Source organism: Hemiscyllium ocellatum, chromosome 4 (genome assembly GCF_020745735.1).
Source record: "Hemiscyllium ocellatum isolate sHemOce1 chromosome 4, sHemOce1.pat.X.cur, whole genome shotgun sequence".
Classification (NCBI taxonomy): domain Eukaryota; kingdom Metazoa; phylum Chordata; class Chondrichthyes; order Orectolobiformes; family Hemiscylliidae; genus Hemiscyllium; species Hemiscyllium ocellatum.
The window spans coordinates 33,984,328-34,001,426 of NC_083404.1; the positions used below are offsets into that span (position 1 = coordinate 33,984,328).

The 17,099-nt window shown below is 38.6% G+C and overlaps 1 protein-coding gene across 2 annotated transcripts in view; it reads right to left on the reverse strand.

The window, feature by feature from the left end:
* LOC132812112 (TPR and ankyrin repeat-containing protein 1-like) overlaps window positions 1-17,099 on the reverse strand; it is an 82,847-nt gene that overhangs the window by 34,904 nt on the left and 30,844 nt on the right. The window contains exons 1-10 of one of the 2 annotated variants that reach the window (XM_060822895.1): window positions 16,392-16,456; window positions 14,943-14,993; window positions 14,494-14,594; window positions 12,632-12,718; window positions 10,874-11,015; window positions 7,342-7,482; window positions 4,099-4,266; window positions 3,832-4,002; window positions 1,791-2,036; window positions 1,421-1,594 (exon numbers count right to left, since the gene is read on the reverse strand). In XM_060822895.1, coding sequence (XP_060678878.1) covers window positions 1,421-1,594; window positions 1,791-2,036; window positions 3,832-4,002; window positions 4,099-4,266; window positions 7,342-7,482; window positions 10,874-11,015; window positions 12,632-12,685 — 1,096 coding nt within the window. In that variant the 5' untranslated portion in view covers window positions 12,686-12,718; window positions 14,494-14,594; window positions 14,943-14,993; window positions 16,392-16,456. Of the gene's footprint in view, window positions 1-1,420; window positions 1,595-1,790; window positions 2,037-3,831; window positions 4,003-4,098; window positions 4,267-7,341; window positions 7,483-10,873; window positions 11,016-12,631; window positions 12,719-14,493; window positions 14,595-14,942; window positions 14,994-16,391; window positions 16,543-17,099 lie in introns of those variants that run through there. The other variant, XM_060822894.1, reaches the window with a different exon arrangement.

A 17,099-nucleotide genomic window follows, 5' to 3' on the forward strand; every position in this document is an offset into this window, starting at 1 on the left:
ATGCAAGTTACAGTACATTCAATTGAAAGAGGTAGGAACAAATCACTATTTCACTCAGAAGGAGTGTTGAGACCTTGGACAGTGAGAAGGCAGGAGGTAAAAGATCAGGTACTACAACTTCAATTGCAGAGAAAAGTGTAGTAGGAAGTGCATTAGGTCTGCTGGTGATGTCCGAGGAGTAGACTAGGGTATTATGAAAGGAATGGACTCCACAGAATGCTAAAAGAGCAGCTCAGGGGGAAGGTATGTTTGATAGTTATGTCACTGTGGCATCAGCAAAAATGGTGGAAAATAATCATTGAATACAGAGGGCAGAAGGGAAAGATAATGAGAACTCCAACATGGCTCTGAGAGGGAGGAGAAGAGGTAAGAATAACAGTGAAATCCCAGATATTGAAAAGCAATCAAAGCATGCAATAACATACCAATATCTGACATGTCTTGCATACTTCAAAAAAGTGGAGGTCTTAGTATAATCAGTTCATTCATTTTGAAATATTGCTGGATTTCGCTCTGAGAAAATGTTCAGGGACCATATTTACATCTCTTTAAATCAAAGAGTTTCTCCAATGGAAGCAAAAATATAAGGTTCCAGAGGTTTTTATTTGGTAGTTTAGGCTAGACCAGCAGAACCTTGAGAAAAATGGCAGAGATTCAGCGTGTTCTCCACCAGAGTAACTCTGCAACCAAATTTCAGGGACATGAGTGTTTAGAAGTAGAGGGCAGTAAATGCAAATCTAGTCAATTCTGAATTGTAAAATCAAGCAAGAAACAAAATATTATCACTGCAAACAATTAAACATACACAATAATTTAACTGTAGAATTTTTTGATAGATAGCAAGAAGGCAATTCTCACGTTTTCAAAACATCTGCATTCAGGTAACAGAATCATTATAGCACTGAACGAGGCCAGTCGAACACTCGAATCTGTGCTGGTTGCAATTCACTCAGCCCTACGCCTGTAAGCACTACTATTTTCTTCATAAATACCTGTCCAATTTCCACCTGAAATTACTGACTGTCTCTGCTTCCAATACCTTTATGGGCAGCGTGATCAATGTCATTAGTATACCGTTCTTAATACACACTTCCAAATATGGTTTCATCAGACAATTGCAAAACTTTACTCAGAACTTATCCAACTTGTTTATATGCAAGAAAAGAGGCAGGGATCTTAATGCTGACCCTTGGAGAACATCACTGTCCATAATCTTCTAATTTTAAAAATAACTATTCACTACACCTCAGGTGCTTTCTGTCTTTAAGCCTGCATGAACCTCAATTTGGTACTTTGTCAAACACAATGTGGTTTAAATTCCTTTAAATGTATTTCTGCATTTTATCAGAAGTGATGAAAAGTTTGTTTTCATAATTCTTGTGAAGTAGACTTAATAGTAAGTTAGCATTAGTAGTGAGACCTTTCTTGTCGAGAACAATACAAACTGCTGCATGCAGAGGTGTGTCGCCTGGAGTGAGTGAAAGATCCTGCGGTTTCGCTCCATTGATCAAAAACAGATGCACAAGTACAAAATCCTCTTTTTTCAAAGACAGGCATATTGGACTTTCTTTAGTGCTAACTCCACAGGGAGAAGCTGCAAAAACAAATGCAAGACTGGATTAGTAAATGCAGTGGAAAAGTTAGAAAGGAAAGACACTTAAGTTTATATTGGCTTTTTTATGATGTTAGGATGTTCAATGCATTTTATAATCAACTAATAACTTTGAATATTTATCAAAGTTCTAATGCAGAAAGCTATAGAATAAAACTATGCCTGCAGCTTAACCTACCTCCATAGTCCATTAAATTCTGCAGAAGCCATTCTCTATTCTCATGTTGGTCAAGATTACGAGTGACAGTGCAAAGATCCAGATCAGAGAGGTCACATTTCAGAACTGGTTGTTTGCTTTGCTTTTCATTGCAACACCCAGTCAGTAACAGCAAAGTATCATGCCACTTATGACGGCGAAGAAGCTCTTTGATTAAGCTGCTTGCAACCTTGCACTCAATATTCTGTAAAATGGCCGTGTTAATCTCTGCAAAACAACATAAACGCTATTCAACTGGAAATAAGAAACAAAATGCAGCTATTGCAAGATCAAAATACATTAGGCAAAGTGTCAGTTCCATAGTAGTTGGGAGGTGAATAAAATGGACCAATGTTTTCTGGAATTTAGGTCAATGAGACATGATCTATTCGAAATATCGGATGTTCAGTGTGTTTTTGGCAGGGGAGGTGCAGATTGGTTGTTTCCCTTGCATGGGAATCTAGAAAAAGGGGCACTGTCTCAGGAAAAAGGGGGTTAACCATTTAGGATAGAGATGAGCTGAATTTGGTTTTATTCAAGGTGTTCAGAGTATCTTTGAACCCACAGTTCTGAGGGCTGTGAATGCTCTGTTGATAAGGACATTAAGGCTGAGTCAATAGACTCATCAGCACAATACTTCCATGATACCATATAGTTAAATCCAACAGCCAGAGTATATCCAACTAAGTTAAAAATCACACAACACCAGGTTGTAGCCCAACAGGTTTAATTGGAAGCATGCTAGCTTTCGGAGTGACGCTCCTTCATCAGGTGATTGTGGAGGGCTCGATCGTAACACAGAATTTATAGCAAAAATTTGCAGTGTTATTTTTGCTATAATTTTTTGCTATAAATTCTGTGTTACGATCGAGCCCTCCACAATCACCTGATGAAGGAGTGTCGCTCCGAAAGCTAGTGTGTTTCCAATTAAACCTGTTGGACTATAACCTGGTGTTGTGTGATTTTTAACTTTGTACAACCCAGTCCAACACCGGCATCTCCAAATCATATATCCAACTAGGTTGTGCTCTGTGGATTTGAATAAGGTTCTTCCCAGCTCTCTACTTATTTAAATATCACAGTAATAAATCTTACTTTTTGCACGACTGGAGGGTTAGATAGGGTGATACTACAATAAATGGGTTAGTTTGCTCATTTGTACAGATACTTTCAAAGAATTACATTTATCTGTTGCCTTAAAAACAGACTCTCTCCACCATTGATGTATAGTGAACAGTGGTGCATACCATCTACATGATACACTTCAGCCAACTCATGATGAAATCGTTGTTAACAGCAACTTCCAAACCCATGAACGCTTATCACTTATAATGACAAGGCAGCAGACACTTGGAAACAGCAACTCTAGTAAGTTCCCCTCCAAATAACATGCCATCTTGATGTGGAATTGTGCCATCATTCCTTCACTGTTGCTGGGTCAAAATCTTGGAATTCCCTCCCTATAAGTGCTATGATATACTTGCACCACATGGAATGCAGCAGTTGAAGAAAGCACCTCACCACCGCCTTCTCATGAGCAATTAGAGATGGGGCAATAAGTGCTGACCTTGAAAGCCAATCTCATAATTCAGGAATAAAGGTTTACTTGAATTATCAGTAGGTTCTACAGCAGCACGATATTAAAACTTCTGCCATCACATGAATGGATTCTTAGCAGGTCCGCGAACATTCCAAGCCCCTATTCTTGCTAGCAGATCCAGGATTTCACAATTACAAAGATAGGGCCAGATCACTGGGAACTCACTCCTGAAGTTTCTTAAAATCAAAATTCTTGCCAGATAAAAACAGTCAATAATCCTAGCTTCAGCCACCAAAATTTTATAAAACATGGAAGAGAAAGTGTGAAATAACAGAGCAAGAGAATTTAATCTGCTTATCCTAGTTGCTATAGGTTCTGAATTTCCCACAGTCACAAAGTTTAAATATTAGATTAAAAAAGATTGTAATTCAGTTTAGTTTGTTTAGTGTCATGCTTAGTTTATATTTAAAAAGGAAGTCCTACCTGTCATGGTAGACAGCTGTTGTAGAAACACCTGGACTTCGGTTTGGGCCATCAAGTTTTTACAAGAGTCCTCTCTTTCTGAGTTGCAGAATTGTACAAACTGCTCGACAGCCTCTTCAAATGTAACAGCACCACTAGCAGATTTACCCTCCTCCATCTGGTTTGCTGATTCTACACAAATATAATTTTTTGTAAAAGATTGAAAATTCCAAATTGCGCTTACAAGTAATTTGTGTGGAAGATAGGAGGTATTTAACAATTTTGTACCTTGGGATGCTGCATCTGTCTCCATTGCTGAATAATGTTTATTGATGAAATCAACTGCTTTAAAGTTTTTGTGTTTCTTTAGGTAGTAAATTGGAACCTTGTTCCTATTATCATGAATATTGAGATCAGCTCCTAATTGTAGGAGATAACGCACATCTTCAGTCTGAACTATGATGAAAAGAACAAGAGATTGGAAACAGTAAGCATTTCTGAAATATTGCCTCTGGGTTCCAAAAACTGTACCTGACAGGATAAAGGAATATTACATCAACTCCAAACTACAAAATCCTTTAAATCACACCTGACAAAAGTAATTCCACTGAGTACCCAGAGTTTTTGACATGCAAAATTAGTCCTGGAGAACAGAACCTGTATATTTCAGATATCCTCAGCCAGGATACATTGCACTCCAGATAAAAGCTCTTTCTGTTTAGCTCTAACAGCTTACCTCAGCACCCAACTCAGAAGAAAAGTCAAGAGATAAATTTTCAATTTAAAAAAAAACTCCACAGTGACCTCCTATTGATACTCCTAACAAGTGCCAAGCATTTTCTCAATGCTTATTAGGACACTGGCCAAGATCAGTTTGCACAAAACCTCACAGAAAATTTCTTCAATAACCGATACAAGATTTTAAACCCATCTGCAAGGACTTGATTTGAACTAAGAGATCAAAGGGGAATGTGTAGGAAATAAAACACAGATACAAGGCATTCAGCCCAACCAGTCCACGCAAATATTTATGTTCTATTTCAGCCTCCTCCCATCTTTCCTCATTTAAATCTATAATTTTATCTCTCTCTCTATTCTGTTCTCCTTCATACAATTACTGAGCTTCCTCTTTCATGCATCAATATTCAAAATTTCATCTACTCCTTATGATAGTGAATTCCATATTTTCTTCATTGTTCAAACAAAGGAGTTTCTTCAGAATTATCAACTGAAGTTCTTGGTGACTATCATATTAAGGGCCTCTAATTTGCTCTTTCCCACAAGAGGAAATGTTCTCACTGCATTCACCCTCTCATTACAGCATACTGAATATCATTTGGAAAGCTAGTCATAAAAAGCAGTGTATGTGCACAATGCACTGGAGATTCATCAGGTAGGTCAGTACAATCAACATTAGAGTTAGACCCAGCCAGAAGGGATACATTGACAAGTATTGTCCTGAAACTCATTTGGGGCACAGGAAGTTAATTAGCAGTTTTTCTCAATGCTTAACTCTCCCCAATCATTCTCACAATAAAAACTCACTCTAATTGTCAGTTCCATATCATAGAATCCTTTAAAGAAATATATCTGTTTTAGTGGTGTTGAAGAAATAGAATTCTGATGCACAAAACCAATTAATTTATTTATTATAAAGAGCTTAATGGTGTATTTTTCCTGTCAAGAGTGTAGATTAAACTCCAAGGTTTGCTCTTCAAATAAAAACATTGAGATGCCTACTGAAACATTCCTAAACGTCTTACTTAAACAAAAATAAGCTCATTTTTAAAATCAGGTTGGACACCTTCATCGGAGTTTAAAAGAAATTTGCAGGATGAAAATTTCCATTCCAAGGAAAGTTTAAAGGAAGGAAGACTTTTCTCCTTAGGACAAAGAAGTTCAAGGGGCAATTTAATAAATACATCCAAAATAATAATGGTGTTTGACACAATAAGGGGAAACTCTCCCTGCTTGAAGAAAACAGGCAAGGAGAAGACACAAACTTAAATGTAATGCCAGAGGAAGCAGAAAGTAAATGGGGAACTGTGTATTACCTGAAAAAGTGGAGAAAGCAGATCTAATACTAATCTTAAGGGAACTGAATAAAAAAGCTGAATGCAAAGGCAGGATGGCTAAGACTCCAACGCATTACAACAGTACTCAAGAAGCCAGCCACAACAGCCTGATAATTTGGTACACTGAGTCACCTCTTGGGCAAATTTTGCCTCAGAACTTAAAAGTTTCATATAAATGTGCTTTCTTCAGAAGATCAGTTCTGTAGCATCATGACAATAGCAGTTTTTCACTGAAGTGGAAATTTCAGGTTTCAAGACAGGCCTTATGTTATCATAAATTATACAAATATAATGGAACATATTATAGAAAGGGACCCAAGGTATTTTCAGAGGATCTTTCTAGATTGGCTGGGAACAGAACAAGATTGTAAAACTAGCTTCATTGCCATGTTGCAGTTTTACTTTACTTTTGGAATTTGAAGTCTTAATACAGTGGATCTGTTGGTTGAAATGGTAACTTGATTTCAGTGAGACAGGGAGGAGAATCTGGTTTGTTTACATAAGCTAAAAGTAAAACTGAGGTAGTATCTACTTTCTACCACTGGGCACCAGAGGAAAATTTAATTTATTTTGTAATGTAGAATTTAAGTGCAGTCAGGGCAACTATGAAGAAAATGTGATCTTGGCAGATCGTTGTCAAGCAAAAAATAGTCAGAGGAAGACACCATTTCAGGTTAGAATCCTCTGCTCCTTATGGTGGCAGGAAGGATTCTAGGAAGAGTGGTGGTGTGCCCAAAGCTTTTCGCCCTCCCCATAGAATTAAGTCTGGGAGGGAAGGTCCGCAATTGATCCTCCTCTCCAGCTGAATTAAGTCAGAAGTAACACAGCGCTCCGAAAGCTTATGATTTCAAACAAACCTGCTGTACTATAACCTGGTGTTGTGCGAATTCTGACTGTGTCCGTCCCTGTCCAACATTGACACCTCCACATCACAACTGAATTAAGTTGTGAATGAGAAAGTCTGTGGTTGATCCTCCTGTCCAGCTGCCAACTTACACCTCCGAATGGCCAATTAAGGACCATTTCTGGGGCAGGGCATGCCAGTGCTGGGATTCTGTCACCAGGCACCATGCCCTGAAAGGTCAAACCCTGTGGCAGCTTGTCAGCTGGAGGAGGAGTCCACTCAATTGAAGACAATGTGTCTGATTGAGGGACTGGATAAGGGCTGAGGTATGTGGACATGGGTGTACATGATTACTGAAAGCCATACTCCTCTGCCCTGCAATCACAGAGAGCTGAGACCCCTGCAATCCTGAACATCCTTTCAGCAGCAGCAGTAATAGCTTCCTCCATACCACAAGAGGAGGTGTCATACCATTTTAAACAGGACCTTCACCATAAATATCTGAACGGAGAGTTGAGTATGGACCACAACCTGCCACAGTATCAGAGATAACTGAAAGAAGAATTAGAAGAGTAAAAAAATGTGTTGATTCTTCAACACCTGTTCACTTACACTTATGAGTATATCCATCCAACCCATTCTGCCAGGAAGCCACAACATGTAGAAGGGAATACCCATTGTCATCCTGTTGGTTAACTGTATCCTGTAGATATGGTTTTCGTGAGAAAATCCATTTAAGAAGTTTCCTGTCATCTAAAATGTAAGAAATAGATTAGTGCACACAGCAGCAGAGCATCCAATCTCATCTCTCTAATCATCTTATCTGCAAATGACATAAAAACATGAAAGGTGCAGGTGGCGGTGATTTGCCTCTTCCCATTTGCTCTGGCATTCAATACAAGTGTGGCAAATTTTCTACCCCGACTCCACCTTCCTACACTGTCCTTGTATCCCTTAACTTGCTTTGAACCAAAAAGGCTACCAGCCTCTGTCTTAAACATAACCTTCAATCATCATTCACAGCTCCACTGGACAGAAAAAACTCAGATACTTTGATTGAAGGAAGTTATCCTCATCTCAGCCCTACGTGGCTGATACCCTCATTCTGAGACTGTGACCCAAGTCAGTCCCCAGCCACAGGAAACATTTTCTCGGCAGCTACTCTATTAAGCCCCAAATGAATTTCCTGATTTTTAATTTGAACATCTCTCCTTCTTTTCAACTCCAGGCTTAGTCTGCTCAACTTTTCCTAATTTCTGGGATCAGTCTACTGAATATTTGCTGCATTGGCAAATATGTCCTTGTTGTGTTGCTACTTCCTTGGACGAAATGCTACCGATACTAACTTCATTAGTTTACACCCACAAGAAACGGCTCAAACAGAAGCAAAATAAACAAATTTGTAACTATGCTTTGAAAGCACATCTTTGACTGTCAATTAACATGTGAAATAAAAGGCACCACCTAATTGCACATTTGTTGTCTCTCACCGACAGCGCATATATTTCATTTAGGCTACATTAATCACATCAACACATGCAATGTATACGGACAAATTGCATTTATATAGCGCCTCCGGACACCATCCCAAGGTGCATCAGAGGATCAGTACAATCAAATACCAAGCCACACAGGAGATGTCACCAAAATTGGCAAAAGAGATAGTTACAAGAAGCATCATAAAAGAGGAAGATGGCAGAAGGCACAGGCACTATTGCTGAAATACACAAAAGGCTGGAATTGGAAGAATGCTGATGTCTACGTTGTGTGAAGTGCCAGAGGGTGTTAGAGAGATAGGATAGGGCGAGACTATGGAAAGCATTTGAAAGCAAGGTTTAAAACTTTTAAACTTGTGGGGACGTAGACCCTGAGTCAAAAGTGTGGTGCTGGCAAAGCACAGGTCAGCCAGCATTCAAGGAGCAGAAGAATTGACATTTCGGATATAAGCTCTTGATCAGGAATTTGATGACATAGACCCTGAGCCAATATTTTCCTGGGGGACTGTTGAGGGAACTAGTTTCCAGTTACTGGCGGCGTACCGCAAGGGTCAGTGTTGGGTCCACTGCTGTTCGTCATTTTTATAAATGACCTGGATGAGGGCTTAGAAGGGTGCGTTAGTAAATTTGCAGATGACACTAAGGTCGGTGGAGTTGTGGATAGTGACGAAGGATGTAGTAGGTTGCAGAGAGACATAGATAGGATGCAGAGCTGGGCTGAGAGGGGCAAATGGAGTTTAATGTGGACAAGTGTGAGGTGATACACTTTGGCCGGAGTAATCGGAATGCAAAGTACTGGGCTAATGATAAGATCTTGAGAGTGCAGATGAGCAGAGAGATCTCGGTGTCCATGTACACAGATCCCTGAAATTTGCCACCCAGATTGACAGGGTTGTTAAGACGACATACAATATTTTGGCCTTTTTAATAGGAGGGATCAAGTTCCGGAACCAGGTTATGCTGCAGCTGTACAAAGCTCTGGTACGGCCGCACTTGGACTATTGTGTACAATTCTGGTGACCGCATTATAAGGAGGATGTGGATGCTTTGGAAAGGGTACAAAGGAGATTTACTCGGATGTTGCCTGATATGGAAGGAATGTCTTACGAGGAAAGGCTGAAGGCCATGAGGCTGTTCTCGTTAGAGAGAAGGGGGTTGAGAGGTGACTTAATAGAGACATACAAGATAATCAGAGGGTTAGATAGGGTGGACAGGGAGAGCCTTTTTCCAAGTATGGGGGACAACAAAAATGAGGGGACACAACTTTAAAGTGAGTGGAGATAGGTACAAGTCAGAGGTAGTTTCTTTACTCAGAGAGTAGTAAGGGTATGGAATGCTTTGCCTGCATCCGCCAAGTTTAAGTGCATTTAAGTCGGCATTGGACAGGCAAATGAATGTACGTGGAATAGTGTAGGTGGGATGGGCTTCAGATTAGTATGACAGGGCAGCGCAACATCGAGGGCCAAAGGGCCTGTACTGCGCTGTAATGTTCTATGTTCTAGACAGAAGTGAGTTTAAGGATGTGGGCTGTAGAGTTAATACATTGAAGTTTATTCAGTGTGAAAGATAGGAGGCCATCCAAAATAGCAATGGAATAGTCAAACATAGGAAGGAACAAAAAAAAGGAATGAAGGATTCAACTTCCGATTAAGTGAAGCAGAGATGGAGACCGGTATATATTGAATGTAATTAGCAATGAAATGGACATGTGATCCATAAATCATCTCAGATAAATGGTCTGGTACAGGCCTAGGCAGCAGACACACTATAGAATGTAAATATTAATAAGAAAGTCCAACCTCAAGAAAGTTCACTGTATTTGAAACAAGGGAAGAAATTGCATTTACCCACATTTTCAACAACTTCAGGACTTCCAGGAATACTTCATAATCAACATGTATTTTGAAGTTCAGTGACTATTGCATAACGAAGTGGGTATTTAATTTACACACAGCAAAGTTTCACAAACAACAGGATTATGAAATGCGAAATGTTTGAAGTTTCTGTTACTGACGCTGTAATTATCTGACATGATGAATGTTTAATAAGGTTGGAGGAGCAGCAGTGTGTATTCAAAGAAGATTTCTCAATGAGTGTTCTTTTTCTCAGCTTTTCAATAACTGCCAGACTTAGGTGAATTGACTCTGTACTGAGTGGATTCTCTGAATGGGCATGGAAGGGTGATGGAGTACATGAAAGAGGCAAAGAATGCCTGGAGTTCGCACAGGGAGAAAGTGGTTGGGTGAGGCATCGAAAACCTAACTGCTACTAAGATAATATTGATGAAGGCGCAGAGAATGGAGTTGGATCTTCTAACCAGCCTGCCTCAGCTCTGAAAACGCCAACCCCAGTGGCAAATATGGTCTGCTTCTGGGATCAATATGCCTGATTCAATCCCAGCCCAGCCTATACACAACAAACAACAGGCCTTTTTAAACCAAAGACAGTTTGACAAACTGGGTAATTTCTTCTCTGGTTACGGAAATTTCACTCAGACTGTCAACCTAAATCACATGCGTATCTCTTTACAAAAGTGTTGAGCCCGTGATCTTCGAAGTGAAATGTAGAAGTGCCACCACTAAGACAAGGCCAACACCTGCAATGAATAACTTTAATGAAACAGGTTTATTAAAAATAGAGTTACTTACTGGTCCTTATGGCAAGTTTGAGGATGGAATGAAGTGGGAATGGTCCAATGCTTTCAAGCTTTACACCATGAGACACTAAGGTACGCAACAGCTGTGTTATCCAATCTCTGTATTGGAATGGTCTACACATAGGAAGAAAATTCTGGGGGAAAATGGGGGGAAAGAAATAAAAGGGGAAAAAGAAGCATTTGAACATAAACTTTTCAAGCAAACTTATGAACAAAAGTGAAAATACTTTGGTTAAAACAGATGGAAAAAATTAATTTCCAGAGACTTTTGATACCCAAAATAAATTCAGTATGGGACAAGGAGTCAAGGTTAAAAAGAATCCAACAGTTTTAGCAAACTTTGTTCATCAGGTATACAGAGAAATTGCACAACAGAAAGTTGGTGCTCATGCATCCAAAAGCACCCTCATTGAAGGCTGAAAACTAAGGATTATTAGCAGAACCTCCCAAAGATGATTAATTCATCTTAGGACCATGACCTATGTTGCAATAGGGAAGGCTTTCAAAGCTTTTAAAGCTAATACACCAAATGAACATAAAACTCAAGTTAGGATGTGTTAAATGCAAGCATAGGTTTAAAATTCAGTGATAGTTTTGTGCCCATCAAACTAATTTTAGCAAAGGAAACCAACACAATTGAACAGGAACTCCAGGCTATCTTCTCAAACCACATGTCTTTAGAAATGAAGATTCAGCCGAGTTTCTCTAGCACTTTTCTGTCTTTATTCTATTTCTCCAACTCTGGTATTATTCCCTTCACATGTATAATTGAAGAAAGACATCTTTAAATCTTGCCTCAAAATGTCTTGTAATAAGGGCCAATATGCCACTGAACATCTTAATCATTTGCTGTATTTACAGATCAACTTTCAGTGGCTCATAAACAAGAACACCAAGGTTGCTATGAAGTCTGACACTTTCCAACCTCTTATCATTGAAGAAATACTCTTTTTGTTTTATCTGCCAGTGAGTCACCTCAAATTTATCTACATTTTAGCCTGGTGTCAGCTTTGCCAAGTTTCTCCAGCTCTTTCAGTTGCCTTGAATAATTTGTGCAATTATGGTCACCATTTGCCAAGAGGGGTGCGACTAAAGTAATTCTTAGAATGGGTGGAATTGTCCCCCAGGGCAAGTTTAAAATAGGCTGGGCCTAAATTTTCAAAATTCCAGAGGAGAAAGATTATTTCAATCAAATGTACAAATGTCTCACAGGAAATCAGCAGAATAGATGCAGGAAGGCTAGGGGTCTAGAACCAGGAAGCAAAGTGTCAAAGTAAGGGAATGAGATGAGAGTGAATCTTTTCACTCAGAGGGTGGTAAACATTTCAATCATATCCCTTCTCATCTTTCTAAACTCCAGTGAAGAGAGACCCATAACAAATGTAGAGATCTCTATACCTTAACCTGGTCAATATTTATCCCACAGTCAACGTTCTAGAAACAGATTTCTTGATCATTATTATACTAGCATTTGTGAGAGTTTGCTGTCTTCAACTTGGTTGTTTTCCATACTTCAATGGTGACAATACTTCAGAAGTAATTACTTGGCTGCAAAATGCTTTGAGATGTCCTATGGTCATGAGAGGTGCTATACAAATGCAATTTTTTTTTCTGCTGCCACATCAGATCATGTTGAGTTTTTTTTAAAATATAAAAGAAATTCCCTTACTTCTTTCAAGTAAAGCTACATGAAACAAAATCAGCAAGCATAATACATTTCCAGTGATAAATTCCACATTGAAATACATACCACAAACAGTTCTTTAAGGGAGATTTGTGCAGCGCTGTATTCATTTCCAGGCATCAGTTTCAAATCACATAGAACAATATAAAGAGCCTAAGAAGGAAAAGGTATAAAAAATATGAAGTCAGTTCCCAATAAACCCGACAAATTAATTACCGTATCACTTAATATAACCATGGAGATATGTTTCTGTTTATTCCTTTCATAATACAAGTGTTTCTTTTTGTCTTCACCAAGAAGGAAGAAGGAGAAGCAGCACATAGCCTACCCTTTCAAGCACATTTATCATTAAATTATTAATACATTACAATTAGACTATCAATAACACATCTGCAATCAAGGTTATAGACACCACATTACTGCAACCAGTCCTCACAATTCAATGTAAATTGCATCACGAGAAAGGGAAATGCCATGAGGAAGTTGCAGAAATAAATTACTGAGACAATAGCACATGGTCTTCAGCAGTTCAAGAAGACAGCTCATCAGCACCTTCTCAAGATCAGTTAGGGATTAGCAATAAAGTCTGTCCCAGCAACCAGCGTCCACAAGTGAGTATAAGAAAATTAGCAGATTTGAGGGGCTTTGGTTATGAACAGAAATTGCATTTCTGTTCATTAAAACAGAGAAAACAAAATGGAGATTTAATAGAAGTGGTCAAACTATTGAAGATTTTAATAAATTAAAACGGGAAAGCTATTTCACTATCTGGTATTTAGAGGCTACAAATGTAACCCTCGTTAAAAAGAATAAAGGGTAGTATCTTTTTTTCCAATGCAGGATTATTTATCAGGATATGCATTGCTTTACCAGAAACAGTAGTAGAAGCAGATTACAGAATTGTGGAAAGTCATGAACTATTTGAAAAAAAGCTTTCAAATGATCGAAGGAAATGGCCGCATATGGAACTGATTGTAAAACTAACCTGGTCTGCCAGGTTGACACTTTATTGATTGGACTATTTGACCAAGTTTAGCCTTGAACGTACAAATCAATGTTATTAAGCAATTTAATGAGTCCTGTCATGGCCTAACAGCGTTTAGAAAACTAATTCAGAGTAGGAAAACATCTGATTACATATCATCCTTCTTAATTGTACCCACCTGAAATGTTATCTCTGCTTCCCTCTCCACAATGCTGCTGAGTACCTCAAGCATCAATTATATATTAAAAAGGACTATACCAAAATTTCTAGTGCAACACAAAAAAATCTTGACAAGTAAATAAAATTAAAATTATTGACTAGATACTTCCCCTCACAGTTTTAACTTTGTATAATAATGAAATACAAAAATATGTGGACTGTTATTTAGAAAGTGAGAGAAATGGATAAACAAGGACAATTTGTAAGGAGTGTTTGGATTCTTAAAAATGTAAGTTCGTAAGCTTGTAATCATAACATGCTTCTATCCCCAAACGATCAGGTGCAGTTTCTAGGTATGACCATTAACATGTCTGATCAAGAACAGGGCTTAGGAGAAGGCAGGTGGCCATTTGAACCCACTTTGCCACTGGATTATTTGAAGTTTCAGGGTGTCACCTCAACTTCACTTGCTTGTATTTCTGCCATAGACCTCGACTCCCTTGTCTACCAGAAATCTTGACTAATGCATACGTTGTATTATTGAATCTATGACCCTCCCGACTTCAAATGTTCAACAGCTTCATTGAAATCTTATGCTAACAGGAATTAGACTGATTAGATAGTTCTAACAGAGCAGCTACATAGGTACGAAGGCTGAATGGCTTACTTCTGTGCTTTAAAATGCCATGATTTGCTTTCTACAATATATTAAAAAGGTGCTTATTCAAATATTTGGTTCAGACAAGTTTCCATTTGAATCAGTGTTACTTGAAGTGTTGCTTACCTTCCATAAATTTTTCTTTGCTGCTTTTTCAATAACAATTTGCCAAATTGTCGCACTGTAGCCTTTCCATTTTAGGATTTCAAGAAAGTTGCTGTCAGTCCCTATGAAAGTTTGATTAACAATTAAAATAATGATCTAAAATTCACAAATCCTAAATTTGTCATTAATATATGTTATCATGCAAGCATAATTGGTTTGATTTGTATTAGGTAGTGCTAGCTGGTGACAATACAATATTGATACTTTGGCAAGTCACTGTATAATAGACTTGAAAGGAAAACCCATTGAAATCACAATAAAAGAAAACAGTTAAAGGTGATTCATTTCAACAAAGTTGCAAGAAGTAATTCAACAAGTAGATCTGCAGAGGCTGTGGGAATATAATAAGTGAAGTCTATGTTTGATAATGCTTAATCTGCGTTGAGGAAGGCATAAAGACACAGAATCACCTGAGTTCTTTTCTGGTCAGGTTAACTTTTTGAGGAGCTTCAGGAACCTCTCTAAACAGAGCAAACAGGCAAAAACTAAAATCAATTCTTTAAAGATCTCTAAACTTTGTCAAATGCAGTTCTGTTTATTTCAACGCTCAATAACTTTCTGCTCTTTAAGCAATAACATAAGAGGTACAGATTATGAACGGCTTGTACAGCACCATCATGATTGCAAAGTGCCTGCAAACATTGCCTACATATCAACGTTTGTCAGGACGGACCAAGAACAATCAAAAACGACTTATTTCCCTTATTTTATGCTAATGAATCTTCTTTCTGTCAGGCACAGAATTTTTTTTTTAAATATCTGGAGCCAAATGCTCGGTCTGTTGTCTTTCCCTTTCTGTCCAGCCAGTGCTTCACTATAATCCTAAACATCACATTGTCCAATGCTCACTTCTACCCCACTTTTTCTTCCATCAAAACTCCTTGTTTCTCTCCCTCTTGGTCACCTCTCCTCACTCCCACACTAACAGCGTGGAAGTGTGGTCGAGGCAGATTCAACTAAAGCAAACGAGAGGGCATTAGATGATCATTGAAACAGAAACAATGTGGAGGATTATGGGAAAAATGCAAGAGATTGGCACCAAATCAAAATGCTCAGTGAGCCTGTGAAGACACAATGGGCTGGATGGTCTTTTCCTTCATCCTAACAATGCTGCAACTCACTAAAAAGATTTGAGTCAACACACACATTATTTCTGCTGGTCAGTGAATCTAAAACATAGAGGCAGTGTCTCAGGACAAAGGAACTGTTAAGTTAGTATTGAGATAAAAAGGAATGATGGCTCTCAAAGGAATGCAAACACACGGAATTGTCTACCCCAGAGGATTGTGCAAACACCATTGTTGAATAGATTCAAGGCTGGGATAGGCAGATTTTCGATCTCCAGCACCTCCCTCCCCACTTGTCTCTCTCAGCTCCAAAACCAAATCCACCCTTCCTCTCCAATCTCATCTTTCCTCTCTCTTTCTCCTTCTCTAATATCCCCTGTTCACATTTCCCACCCGTACAGTTGTCAATAGTTTTGAATCAATAGCTCTAGTTATGGACTCAAAACTTCTCCAAATCTTGAAAACTACTTAAAGTCATCATTAACTTCTCTTTCTGAGGAGAACTGTCCAAAATAGGTTACTTTCTCCTCGTAACTCAAGTTCCTCTTCCTTGATAAAATTCTGGGAATCTTCTTCTGTATCTTTTCTCAGGCCTTCAACAATTTCCTCCAGAAGAGTCTATAATACCCTAGCCAAGGCCCAGTCATGATATATGAATAATAGAACAGAAAATATATATCATATTTAATTAATTTATGATTTGTTACAAAATTTGCTATTTAGTAAGTAGTGTGTCCCCAGTTAAATCCATGAATAGAGACTTTGGAGAATACTACACAAGATTCAACACACCACATGTCAGTATTCCCACTATGAAATCTGCAATTTGATGATGAGACTGGTCCCGATCTGTGTCCAGGATATTTAGCCCTTCATAGAAATACTGATGTGCTCCAAAATAATCATGCATCTTCAACAAGGCATTGCCAGTCCAGTAGTAACCCTATGTTAGAAACAAGATTTACGTGAGATATCAGCAACACAAAAATGTAAGGCAAATCCAGTCCACTGAGAATGTAGGCTAAATAGAAATATTGATTTCATTCGCACTGTTTTTAAAGCATCAGATATAAAAGATACCTAAGGGGCAGCTATTTCATGCAGAGGGTGGTGTGAGAGTGGAATGGCCTGCTGGAGGAAGTGGTGGAGGCTAGTACAATTGCAACATTCAAAAGGCATCTAAATGGGTATATGAGCAGGAAGGGTTTGGAGGGATATGGGCCGGGTGCTGGCAGGGGGGACTAGATTAGAGTGGGATATCTGGTCAGCATGGACGAGTTGGACTGAAGAGTCTGTTTCCGTGCTGTACATCTCTATGACTCCACAATACAAATGACTTGAATGTGGCAGAGCTCCTAACAGTTTTTGTCTGATTACACTTCTAAGAAGACTCTGAAAATGTTTTCACACATTTAACAGTATTATCAGGTTATTAGGAAACACAGAGAACCACACAACCTACATTAACAAACATGTGCATAACACAGACACCCTACACAC